Source organism: Drosophila guanche, unplaced genomic scaffold (genome assembly GCF_900245975.1).
Source record: "Drosophila guanche unplaced genomic scaffold, DGUA_6, whole genome shotgun sequence".
In the NCBI taxonomy this organism is placed as follows: domain Eukaryota; kingdom Metazoa; phylum Arthropoda; class Insecta; order Diptera; family Drosophilidae; genus Drosophila; species Drosophila guanche.
Genome location: NW_022995752.1, coordinates 474,861 through 485,730, shown reverse-complemented (window position 1 = coordinate 485,730; position 10,870 = coordinate 474,861). Strand labels below are relative to the sequence as shown.

General features: G+C 45.7%; 5 protein-coding genes across 8 annotated transcripts; 3 read left to right on the top strand and 2 right to left on the bottom strand.

Moving 5' to 3' along the window:
• Nucleotides 1-610: 610 nt before the first annotated feature.
• On the top strand, nucleotides 611-3,557 carry LOC117587583 (carnitine O-acetyltransferase). Of its 4 annotated transcripts, none has more exons than XM_034278421.1 (6): nucleotides 611-753; nucleotides 1,156-1,234; nucleotides 1,300-1,929; nucleotides 1,990-2,438; nucleotides 2,491-2,742; nucleotides 2,808-3,557. In XM_034278421.1, the coding sequence occupies exons 2-6, from the start codon at nucleotides 1,196-1,198 to the stop codon at nucleotides 3,388-3,390; spliced, it is 1,953 nt and encodes a 650-aa protein (XP_034134312.1). In that variant the 5' UTR covers nucleotides 611-753; nucleotides 1,156-1,195; the 3' UTR covers nucleotides 3,391-3,557. The 4 variants fall into 4 exon arrangements, with proteins under 4 accessions (XP_034134312.1, XP_034134314.1, XP_034134310.1 ...); XM_034278423.1 differs by having other exon boundaries at nucleotides 735-753; nucleotides 1,171-1,234; XM_034278419.1 differs by lacking the exon at nucleotides 611-753 and adding an exon at nucleotides 977-1,066.
• A 98-nt stretch (nucleotides 3,558-3,655) lies between these two features.
• Nucleotides 3,656-4,260, bottom strand: LOC117587606 (thyrostimulin alpha-2 subunit). The gene is made up of 2 exons (XM_034278457.1): nucleotides 3,919-4,260; nucleotides 3,656-3,856 (listed from the first exon to the last, which is right to left on the bottom strand). Exons 1-2 carry the CDS (start codon nucleotides 4,219-4,221, stop codon nucleotides 3,764-3,766), a joined length of 396 nt encoding a protein of 131 aa, XP_034134348.1. The 5' UTR covers nucleotides 4,222-4,260; the 3' UTR covers nucleotides 3,656-3,763.
• A 455-nt stretch (nucleotides 4,261-4,715) lies between these two features.
• LOC117587578 (kelch-like protein 10) lies at nucleotides 4,716-7,711 on the top strand. Its single transcript, XM_034278410.1, has 5 exons — nucleotides 4,716-5,171; nucleotides 5,229-5,498; nucleotides 5,571-5,835; nucleotides 5,886-6,008; nucleotides 6,080-7,711. The coding sequence occupies exons 1-5, from the start codon at nucleotides 4,882-4,884 to the stop codon at nucleotides 7,397-7,399; spliced, it is 2,268 nt and encodes a 755-aa protein (XP_034134301.1). The 5' UTR covers nucleotides 4,716-4,881; the 3' UTR covers nucleotides 7,400-7,711.
• A 194-nt stretch (nucleotides 7,712-7,905) lies between these two features.
• Nucleotides 7,906-8,650, top strand: LOC117587604 (thyrostimulin beta-5 subunit). The gene is made up of 2 exons (XM_034278455.1): nucleotides 7,906-7,995; nucleotides 8,062-8,650. Exons 1-2 carry the CDS (start codon nucleotides 7,976-7,978, stop codon nucleotides 8,552-8,554), a joined length of 513 nt encoding a protein of 170 aa, XP_034134346.1. The 5' UTR covers nucleotides 7,906-7,975; the 3' UTR covers nucleotides 8,555-8,650.
• A 49-nt stretch (nucleotides 8,651-8,699) lies between these two features.
• LOC117587603 (mitochondrial import inner membrane translocase subunit Tim23) lies at nucleotides 8,700-9,892 on the bottom strand. The gene is made up of 4 exons (XM_034278454.1): nucleotides 9,696-9,892; nucleotides 9,288-9,570; nucleotides 9,056-9,225; nucleotides 8,700-8,984 (listed from the first exon to the last, which is right to left on the bottom strand). The coding sequence occupies exons 1-4, from the start codon at nucleotides 9,745-9,747 to the stop codon at nucleotides 8,869-8,871; spliced, it is 621 nt and encodes a 206-aa protein (XP_034134345.1). The 5' UTR covers nucleotides 9,748-9,892; the 3' UTR covers nucleotides 8,700-8,868.
• Between the last annotated feature and the right edge of the window lie 978 nt (nucleotides 9,893-10,870).

Below are 10,870 nucleotides of genomic sequence, written 5' to 3'. Positions count from 1 at the left end.
GTTTTTACATTAGCAGAAGTTTAAAAAACAAATAAAAAAGTGTCAGCCGTTTTAAAGTTATTCCAGCCTTTTAGAAAATGTCGAAACTAGCTATAAAATAGTGGTGTTGGCAACACTCTGATCCAGTGTTGTCTTACGCAGTGCTCACCACCTCAAAACCAGGGTGACCATTTAATGTATATTATATACTTTTGGGGATACTTTACCTACGAAAATGCCAAAAAGACTATATTATACTACCGGGTTGGCCAGCTACAAATAGTCAAATAACGTGACATTCCACTCCCGCCCACGTACCTTTTAATGGTATTTTTTGTTTGAACTTTTTACTTTAACCCGATTTTGCCAGCAATCGAATATAAAGAAGTCATAAAAACCAGGCAGTCTTGTGAAAAATTGGTTTTTGAATTAGATAAAATTATGGTTTAAGCGCAGAGAGCTTTTACCAGCTAGTAATATTAATTAGAATGGCAAAAGCGAGAAAAATGTTTAAAGATAAGGGATCTTTGCGGTATATTTTGAAAACGAGATGGTATATTTCGTTATATTTCTAAGGGTAAGGCGGTATATCTTATCGATAAGTCCGTGGTTACACTGCTCAAAACAAAACAAAACAATAACAATTGCAGTGATAAAATTAGTTTAAATATGTTTAACTGGTTAACAACTGTGCAAAATTTATAGTTTTAACTATAAGAACACCAACTGACAGTGACCGTATTCGCGCGGTGGGAAGCATACTTCAAAGAGAAGGTAAAATATAGAGTAAAACGGGCTATAGTCCTACATAATACACAAATATATGTACATTTGTGAGTATATTTAGTCGCTCTCACTCATAAAACTGGAGCGGCAAAAACTCCAACTCAAACCGGTCACTGATAGCAGTTTCTCTCCGTGGTGCAACTGTCTACGTGGACTCAAGTCAAGTCTAGTTAATCGTCAACTGCACCTTGGAACGAAAGAACATATTAACGTAGGCTGCCGCGTTAACCTAATCTTTAGGTATTTGTTTATCGCTTTGAAAAATAGCGATACTGGGTGAGATTATGTACAAATATCAAAGGTGAATTTTGCGATCCAGGAGGGTGGCGCTAGCTCGCAAAACTGGACCACAACAAATAAATATCTGTATTTTTCGACCTCTTGTTCCAGCTCGTTGTTTGATAAATCCTTTGAGAAGCCCAGCGCCGAAATGAGATATCTGGGCAATGGAAAAGTGTTATGGAACTTGGTAAGTTATTATTGTGAATAATAATCTCATTGCTTCCAATAACTATTAACGCGTGTCTCTTGCAGACAAAGAACTCCATCAGTCATCAGTCGCCCAATGCGCTTGCCAATCTGCATCTGCATCCCGCCAGCTACAGCAGCAGTAAGAAACCCACCGCGCCACCAACCGAGCGACAGAAACAAAATCTCTTGACATACCATGTCCTACCGCTTGATGAAACATTGAATCGTTTCACCAGCACTGTCGAGCCTCTGCTGACACCTGAAGAATTTAAGCTTCAGAAGAAAATCAACGATGATTTCAAGCATAAAGAGGGCGACCAGTTGCAGATGCTCCTGGAGGATGTGGGCAAGGCAGAGAAGAATTGGTTGGCCCCACGCTGGCTTAAGGCCGCCTACTTGCAGTATCGGTCTCCAGTCACTGTCTACGTTAGCCCTGGAATGACATTCCCCAGGCAAAACTTCAAGGATGCGCATGCCGTTGTCGACTACACGTCCAAAGTGATTTTTGGCCTGGGCGAGTTTAACGATATTGTGCATGCGGGCAAGATACCCGTGGTGAAGATGGGCAAAAATGAGCTGGATAATGGACAGTTTGGCAAAGTCTTTGGCACGTGCCGCATCCCAAAGCGCATTACTGATGAGCTTGTCTATAATCCCCGTTCAAACTATGTGGTTGTCATTTACAAGAATCATGTGAGGCTAAGCAATGCCGTTGCTGAAATGTTTTATTAACTTAAGTTCTCTATTTTATAGTTCTACAAAATGCAACTCTACAATAAGGAAGGAAAGTTGATTGCCTCGCGAGCGCTGGCCAGCCAACTGGAAGAGATTGTAGCCAAGGAGACAACAGCTGGAGTGCCGTACGGGATACTGACCACAGACACGCGAGACAACTGGGCCGAGGCCTACGAGCATTTGTCGTCATTGCCGGGAAACAAAGCCACAATTGACACCATCCAAGGTGCTTTGTTCACTGTATCGTTGGATGAATGTACAGATCTTGCGGCAAATGAAGAGAGCAATGAACTGATTCTGGGACTCATACATGGCGGTGGCAGTAAGGTGAACAGCGGCAATCGTTGGATGGATAAAACAATTCAATTAGTTGTAAATCCCAATGGAAATGTTGGCTTCACCTACGAACACTCTCCAGCTGAGGGCCAGCCCATAGCCATGATGATGGATTATGTGGTTAAAAAGATGTAAGTGACTTCCAGCAACAAGCCACATTTATCACCCACGTATTTGTTTTAGGAAGGAGAATGCATCTTTTGGCGAATGCGGTGCCACGGACAACATCACGCCCGCTGAGAAGCTTTCATTTTGCCCTGTTAACGAATGCATCGAGCAATGGTTGTTCCTTGCGAAGCGAAACATCGATACTCTCGCCTTTCAACTGCAGATGAAGGTGCTCAAATTTGAGGGCTATGGCAAGGGCTTCATCAAGAAACAGCGACTGGGACCTGACAGCTTCGTGCAGATGGCATTACAGCTGGCATTTTACAAGTAAAACTCTGCGATTCTTTTACTTTTAATAAAACAATTGAGATTGCTTCTTCGATTATTTGCAGAATGCACAACGAGCCAGCGGCGCAATACGAGTCTGCCCATTTGCGCATATTCGAAGGCGGGCGCACGGAAACCATACGCTCGTGCTCCAATGAATCTTTGGCCTTTTGCCGCGCCATGCAGGATGACAAAGCCACTGACCAGGAGCGTGTTGATAAACTCCGTGCGGCGGTTAACAGCCATCAAACCTATACGAGATTAGCTCTACAAGGCAAAGGTGTCGATCGCCATCTGCTCGGACTTAAACTGATGGCTGTGGAGAATGGCAAACCCGTACCGGAATTCTTCTCTTCGCCCGGTGTCGTCAAGTCGTCGCACTTTCGCATGTCCACCTCCCAGGTGGCCACGACCTACGATGCCTTTATGGGCTATGGACCCGCTGTGGACGATGGCTACGCATGCTGCTATAATCCGCGGGAACAAGACATTATCCTGGCCATATCTGCCTGGCGCTACTGTCAGGCAACAGACCACTTAAAGTTTGCCAAAACCCTGGAACAGTCTTTTCTGCAAATGAAAGATATTTTAGAGAAATGCCCAGCACCAGTTCCAGCGAAAACTGATAATCCAAAATCGAAATTGTAGTGGAATACTCTTGGAGATACATCAAGATACAACGCTCAAAATGGAGGAAATTGTAACTATATACAAAGTGCCTTTTCCAGTTATTGTCTTTTGGACAGATGTTTAAGCAGAGTCTCCTCTTTGATACACTTTACTGATAATTCAATTGTTAGAAATATTGAATTAAATGCACGTTTTTTATGCACATAGTATGATGAGTGGGTGATAATTCGTTGAATTAATTTTGTTTTGCTTGCCCCAAAATGAAACAATCGCCAATCGCGCAATAAACCAATTACAGCATAATTGTATATTTATAAATATTGCTAAACAAAATCAAACAAGTGGCTCAGGCATACACTTAGCTCAAGCTGTTTTTTTCTAGTCTCCAGTCCTAGTCCTTTTTGCAATGGTAGCAGCTGCAGGATACAGCACTTTTAAAGGTGACATTTCGAATGCCCTCAATGCACAAGACGCGACGTTGTATCTGTAAGCAAGAGCAGTCAGTAACTAAAACAGAACACACAAAAGCTTGAAGAGTCAACCTACCTCCTCGGACTTCATCATGTTGCAGCATTGACCGACACTTACCACCGGCTTGGGTGGCTTGAACAGACCAGTAAGCGAGGCACCTGCCCATGGGATCGAGGGCACAGAATATGATTCACAAAATCCACGACAGGCATTGGTCGTAATGGTGAACTCCACACAGTCGGGTATAGAAATCTTGCGCGTGTTGCCAACTTTGTGGCAGCCAGGACGCAGCCAGACATCCTTTCCCGCCAAACTGCACTCGCCGGGCAGGAACCAGAAGGAGCAACAAAGAAGCACAAGCCACTGGGTGGACCACATCTTGCCAACTGTTGCCTGCAAGCAGACATCCGCTTCGTTTTTATTCTGAGCTGAGCAAGCTTGACGGCTGCGCAGTGCAAGGAGACCAAAGGATGTGGGCCAACGCGGCAATCGAATAAACCTAATGGCCGTGCTGGCTTCTTGAATATTTAAATTATGCTCAAGGCATAAATAAATAGTAAGAACTGCTCAGATTTATAAATAAATACGCTTATTTTTATTGAAATGAAACTGAAAATAGCTCCAGCAAAAAAAAATGGGACATGTCTACCATTTGATTTAATTTTTTTTGGGTGCTCCAAAAATGTGTGGAGCGATGCGAGCTCAATCTGTCATTTAAGATTCATTTTCTCCGGCTTAAAAGACGGTCTGTCGGTCTCTTATTGCATGACGAGGCTACTAAGGGCAGAAATGTTTACCCTAAACGAATACATAGGCCTAATCCTGTTGCCTAACTAGAACCAACTCAGTATGTGTTTAGTTTCAGTTCGAAACTCGTTAGTCTCATTTCGTTAGTGGGGCGAGAACAGCTTCGTTGTTGTTAAATATATTTATTGAGCAGCATTCAACCTACACCAACACAATTAAGCCCAAAAAAAGACGAATTCAACTCAATCCGTTGCTCGGCTGCCAGCAGACTTGAATCCGAGACACGGCCAAATGCATCGCAATCAAAATGACCATTTTCATGGTGTCAATGAGGGCGTACCAGTGGTCCCACTGATACCAGAACTCCCATTTCCAGACATGGAGGTGGACATGGAGAACAACCTGGGGCAGTCCCTCAGCAAATCCTTGGCGGCCCCCACTGTGAGCGATCAGGCGCTTAATACTCTCAACGAACTTCGCGAGGCTAATCTCTTGTGTGATGCAGAAATCTCAGTCGGAGAGTACAAGCATACCTTCAATGTGCATCGCGCCATCATGTGCTCCTGCAGCTCCTACTTTCGGTAAGCCCAGTCAAGTGCAGAACCAACCTCAGTCATTTCCCCCATGCAAATACCTAGCGTACAATTCACGGGCCAAGGATTTGTGCCGGAGGGTGGCGCCAGCGAAGACATCCGTGCCGTGCACATACCAGGCGTGAGAGCTGCCATCATGAACTGTGTCATCCAGTACGCTTACCTGCGCAAGACCAACATCTGCGACGACAACGTGCACGAGCTACTCATATGTGCGGATTACTTGGGCATCGTGGGGCTAGTCAAGCAGTGCAAGGAGTACCTCAGCCGCTCCCTCACCCCGGAGAACTGTGTCAGCATCATGGGATTTGCACGGTGGGTTGCAGTAATCCCCCCATAATTGGCTCCAGCTAAATCCAATTTTAATTGATTTCACTTGTGTGGCAGCTTTCGATTTCTGGAGGATTTGCACTTAAAGGCCCGCAATTATACGCTGCGCTACTTCACGGAGGTGGCTGCTCGCAATACGGACATATTGGACATGAATGTGACAGACTTTTATGGCATAATTAGCGACGATGAGCTTAACACACGCGAGGAGGACTATGTGTGGAAGATGTGTGTCAAGTGGATAGACCGCGATCCAGAGAGCCGCAAGAAGCACGTTGCCCACTTGATGACAGGCGTACGTTTGGGTCTAATGACCCCAAAGGTAACTAGCCTAATGCTAAACATTCCAAATCTCTAATCGAACTCCCGCAGTGCTTCATGGAGGAGGTCAAGGAGCATCCGTATGTGCTGCAGTGCGCGGAGGCCAAGCCGTTGATAGTGGACACCTTTAAGTTCATGTATGATCTGGACTTTCTAAACCCACAAGCCGATGAGGTAATGTCTCTCTCCCTCTTGTTTACAGCAACTTCTTATACGTACCCTTTAATATGCCCTTTCAACCAAAGCTCACCACACCGCCGCTGGCCATGCCGCGTTTACCCCACGAGGTGATTTTCGCAATTGGCGGTTGGAGTGGTGGAACTTCAAAGGCTTGCATCGAGACCTACGACACGCGCGCTGACCGCTGGGTGAACATCCATGCCGAAGATCCAGCTGGACCCAGGGCTTACCACGGCACCGCCGTGATCGGTTTCAAGATCTACTCCATTGGGGGCTACGACGGCGTCGAGTACTTCAACACATGCCGCGTCTTCGATGCTGTGAAGAAGAAGTGGAGCGAGGTCGCTCCGATGCACTGTCGCCGCTGCTACGTCAGCGTGGCCGAGCTGAATGGAATGATCTATGCAATCGGGGGCTATGACGGGCACAATCGATTGAACACTGTGGAGCGCTACAACCCGAAGACAAACCAATGGACCGTCATTCCGCCGATGAACATGCAGCGATCCGATGCCAGTGCCTGCACCCTGAAGGGTCGCATCTTTGCCACTGGCGGATTCAATGGCCAGGAGTGTCTGGACAGTGCCGAGTTCTACGATCCAACGACCAATGTATGGACGCGGATAGCGAACATGAACCATCGTCGCTCGGGGGTGAGCTGTGTCGCCTTCAAGGGCCAACTGTATGTGATTGGGGGCTTCAATGGCACTGCCCGATTGGCCACCGGTGAGCGGTATGACATGGCATCCCAAACATGGCACTCCATCAGGGAAATGAATCACTCGCGCAGCAACTTTGGCCTGGAGATCATCGATGATATGATATTCGCAATTGGAGGCTTCAACGGTGTCTCGACCATTTCCCACACTGAGTGCTATGTGGCCGAGACAGATGAGTGGATGGAGGCCACTGACATGAACATTGTGCGCTCCGCCCTATCGGCCAATAATGTCGCTGGACTGCCGAACAAACGGGACTACATACACAAGGAGCGGGATCGCCTAATGGAGGAACGACGTCAGCGATTGATGGCCTCTGCCATGGCTCGAGACGAAGTTGGCCATGGAAATGCTCCGCACTCGCTGGTGGCAACCAATGATGCGGCACTCGATGACTACGACAGTCCCATCGAGGACGAAGACGATCAGCCGCAACTGGCACTGCAGCAACTGGGCTTGCCCTTACCATTGCCACTGCCATTGGCCATGCCCGTTCTTCCCATTGCTGCTCCAGCTGGTGGTGCCTTAGGGCTTGCCCAACTCGAAGTTCAACCACAGCCTGGCCAAGCGGTGGACGATCCCGGACAGGAAAACAATCGGCGATTTCGGGTGCAGCTGCGTAATCAGCGCTATGGTTCGGTTCATGAAATTCGTCGTCGCGCCTAGAAGCTGGCGCCACTCCCACACCCGGCCATGACTGCTTTTACCCTCCCATAACCCCGTGACTACCCTGATAAGACAACAATAAGACACATAACATATCACATTAGAAGATGCGTTTGCGTGGGCTGCAGCCCACGTCTGTAAGAACAATTTTCGATGATCCTTTTGGCTCCATTTTCCGTTTGACGCAAATCGCCTCCTCGGCGCATATCCAAATTTCAGTATACATCCAAATTTGCACAGAAGCTGTATCTAAATTCCCTGGCATTGTGCAGACTTCAAATAAATAAATCGCTGCATTGTAATAGTAGTAAATGAATCCTTTGCCATCAAATTATAAATAATTCAAACGGCTCGAGTCAGCCGAATTGAATATGCAAAAAAATATGAGCTCAAAGCCATTACGGGCGTTTATTTGGGAGGAGTTGGTTGGGTGTGTGGTTGAGCTTGCCCTGCAGCGCAGTCGCTGTAGTCTTGGGGCTAGCATATAAAAAGCAGGCGTAGGGCGCCACAGTCAGCCACTACACGGTCGTCAGCGTAGAGTTCACCTTTGAGACAGTTGCTCAAAACAAAGGAAAAATGGCTGGCTGTGCAGTGCTGTAAGGGGAACACTAAAAACCAACTGAACTCTATCTAAAGCACACATCACTCTTTCTTTCTTTCAGAATTTTGTTACTCTTTCTGGGCTCACCCCTGCTGCATGTTGTCGGCACGCAGTTGGTGGAGCTGCAGCAGATTAACAGTGGTCCGACAGTGGCTCCATTGGGCTGCCATCGACGCGTTTACACTTATAAAGTGACCCAATCCGATTTGCTTGGCCATGAGTGCTGGGATTATGTGAGCGTTTGGTCCTGTTGGGGCCGCTGTGACTCTAGCGAAATATCGGATTGGAAATTTCCATACAAACGCTCATTTCATCCGGTTTGCGTGCACGCTCAGCGGCAGCCAGCGGAAGCCATACTCAAGAACTGTCACCCCGAAGCTGATGAGAGCATAAGCAAGTATCACTACATGGAGGCGGTGAACTGCCACTGCCACACATGCTCCACACAGGACACCAGCTGCGAGGCGCCAGCTAATAACGTGTTAGACGAGGGCAGCAAGGCTGTCAAAGTTTTGACACTCACTGGAGCCGACTCCAAGGACTTGGACTATTAGATGAATGTCTAATTATATGTTTTATGGTTCAATGTAGTGCAGTGCGGGGACATCTTTGGTTAACAATAAAATATACTTTACAGCACGTTGCATTTAAAGCACACAACTCGAGTCTTTTACTTTCGTAGCTTCAAGAGTTTTGGTCTTAAATTCTAAAGCCTGATGAATATAAACGAAGGCATTCGTCCAAATAAACCTAAGATATATTAATGTATTTATAAAACATAACTTCATGTTACGTGGTCAAGCCCTTGCGAAGTGTCTACACAAGCGTCTGCTCGTGTGCTAGTGCTGGGCAGCTTAACCATCGTTATCTACAGGAATTTTGGACTTGAGCTGTTGCCTCTCTCCTGCGCTAACAGGTATAGGCAATAGAGCGACGAGATGCCCAGCCCAACTGCTCCACCAAGTGCACACCTCCGTAGACCAGCTAAAAGAATATAAGAATAAGGAATATAATTCGATTAATTGTCTTTTTTGGTAGCCACTTTAGCCACTTACCTGTGGATTTGTATAGCAGGCCTGTGGCAGAGCCAGCAATTATTGTGTTAACATGATCGTCCTCGCCACGAGCGTATTGCAAGAGCACACCGCACGCCGAATAGAGCACAGCGAGGGTTCCCAGAGAGTTCGCCGTTCCAGAACCCTGTTTCATAATGTGATTGAGTAACCTGCAATCGGAGAGAAGCAATCAAGTCTTCGTTACGGGTTATATTTCATTGCAAATACTCACTGAGTCCGCCGCAGTTTCCCCGTCTGGTTGAGCGCGTTGGTGGCTTTGAAACCATTATATACACCCGCTAGACCGCCAATGCCTCCGCCAATCATAACCGAAGTGCCAATCTGTGAGAAGGCCAGCTCAAAACGTCCACGCTGCTTGTTGGCTCCTTCGGGAAATATAAACTCGGGCTGTGCCCGCTGCAGGTAGCGTGAATCGTAGTTGAGGTATGGCGACACCGGACCACTACTAAATTTGCTTGCACCCGATGCGTAGTTCGATGTTGTGGCTTCATCAGCTGCACCATGTAATTTAATTTAATAAACTTATCAGTTTTCATTCAGGAAAAACCAACAGGTCTATCCACAGCTAGCACATATGTAAGAAACGAGTCACATTGCGTAACTTAAGTTCTTTGCTTACCGGCTGGCGCGGGCGCCAATGAAAATGGTTTCCTCAGAAAGTCGTCACTCATTTTTGAATTTGTGTGCTTGCTTTGCCAAGGGAATGATACAAATTTTGTTGTTCGGTCTGCCGGTCAGCTGTATAAAAAATCGTTCGCTCTACAGAAGCAAACGATTTCGTACTCTTGTTTTTTTTTAGTTTCTAGCGTGACGTTTGGGGGGTAGCACGCCTGATTTTAAAGCACTTTCGATACGTACAATTGTGATATCGATATATCGCCAATATATCGGCATAAACAAAAATTCAACAAACAAAATTCCACATTTGCAGCGTAAATCTTTTTTTTATTCGTGATAAATAATATTAATAAATAATGTAAAATTATAAATATGCATACAATAAATTCGTAATATAGTTAATAATTTAAAAATTATTTAAGAGTTCTGAAATATAAAAAAATGATCATCAGACAATTCCTAAGCTGTAATTTTCCTGTATAACTGTTGGGCACCCACGTTGCCCATACTTCACATGTTGCGGCAGATCAAGTTCATAAGCTGAGCCATAAAGCAACTATATAAGGAGGTCTCGTCGGAAAAAATTATGGACTAGTGCGAGTGAAAAGTGCGAGTGAAAGGGCTCTCGCTGTAGGTGTGAGGGCAACGACAATGGAGTGTGCTGATCAATCATTTAAAAGCAATGTGAAAAAACATAATAATTGTTACATAATTTAGTTTTTAATAGTTTGCTTCATGAAAGTAGTCAGTGTTTTGAAAGAACAAACATTTTGAAAAATTTTGAAAAAAAAATCGTCCGCAACCAACTTTCCGCGTCGACAATCAAACGTGCACTGAGAATTGTGTAAAGCAGCGAGTAACTCTGCCACCGACGAGGCCTCCTTATATAGTTGCTTTATGAGCTGAGCCCCCAAAACAAAATCAACAGCGTAGATACAAATTTTCGTTCTACCGCAGTTCAACAGCTATGCATAGTAACCAACCTACACACGCGCACGTATGGTCCATACATGTATACATTCATAGGATCTTGTGCCTACATGCAAACATAAATATGCACCTTCTGACTGGGGTACGCTCGCATATCGCAAAGTCTACTGTGACGTTTCGCTTTTATGGAGTCACACTGATATGTGGTTAGTGATTCGGCCGATAGTCCATGATTCGATATAGTCG

Bases quoted from the DNA above. Each gene is read 5' to 3' on its own strand.
- LOC117587583 (XM_034278419.1), top strand. The intron at 1,235-1,299 runs GTAAGTTATTAT...TGTCTCTTGCAG, and splicing joins GAAAAGTGTTATGGAACTTG to ACAAAGAACTCCATCAGTCA. The intron at 2,743-2,807 runs GTAAAACTCTGC...GATTATTTGCAG, and splicing joins TTACAGCTGGCATTTTACAA to AATGCACAACGAGCCAGCGG.
- LOC117587606 (XM_034278457.1), bottom strand. From the start codon at position 4,221: ATGTGGTCCACCCAGTGGCTTGTGCTTCTTTGTTGCTCCTTCTGGTTC. The intron at 3,857-3,918 runs GTAGGTTGACTC...TCTTGCTTACAG, and splicing joins ACATGATGAAGTCCGAGGAG to ATACAACGTCGCGTCTTGTG.
- LOC117587578 (XM_034278410.1), top strand. From the start codon at position 4,882: ATGCATCGCAATCAAAATGACCATTTTCATGGTGTCAATGAGGGCGTA. The intron at 5,499-5,570 runs GTGGGTTGCAGT...CTTGTGTGGCAG, and splicing joins AGCATCATGGGATTTGCACG to CTTTCGATTTCTGGAGGATT. The intron at 6,009-6,079 runs GTAATGTCTCTC...TTTCAACCAAAG, and splicing joins TAAACCCACAAGCCGATGAG to CTCACCACACCGCCGCTGGC.
- LOC117587604 (XM_034278455.1), top strand. From the start codon at position 7,976: ATGGCTGGCTGTGCAGTGCT. The intron at 7,996-8,061 runs GTAAGGGGAACA...TCTTTCTTTCAG, and splicing joins ATGGCTGGCTGTGCAGTGCT to AATTTTGTTACTCTTTCTGG.
- LOC117587603 (XM_034278454.1), bottom strand. From the start codon at position 9,747: ATGAGTGACGACTTTCTGAGGAAACCATTTTCATTGGCGCCCGCGCCA. The intron at 9,571-9,695 runs GTAAGCAAAGAA...TACATGGTGCAG, and splicing joins ATTGGCGCCCGCGCCAGCCG to CTGATGAAGCCACAACATCG. The intron at 8,985-9,055 runs GTAAGTGGCTAA...ATATTCTTTTAG, and splicing joins CCTGCTATACAAATCCACAG to CTGGTCTACGGAGGTGTGCA.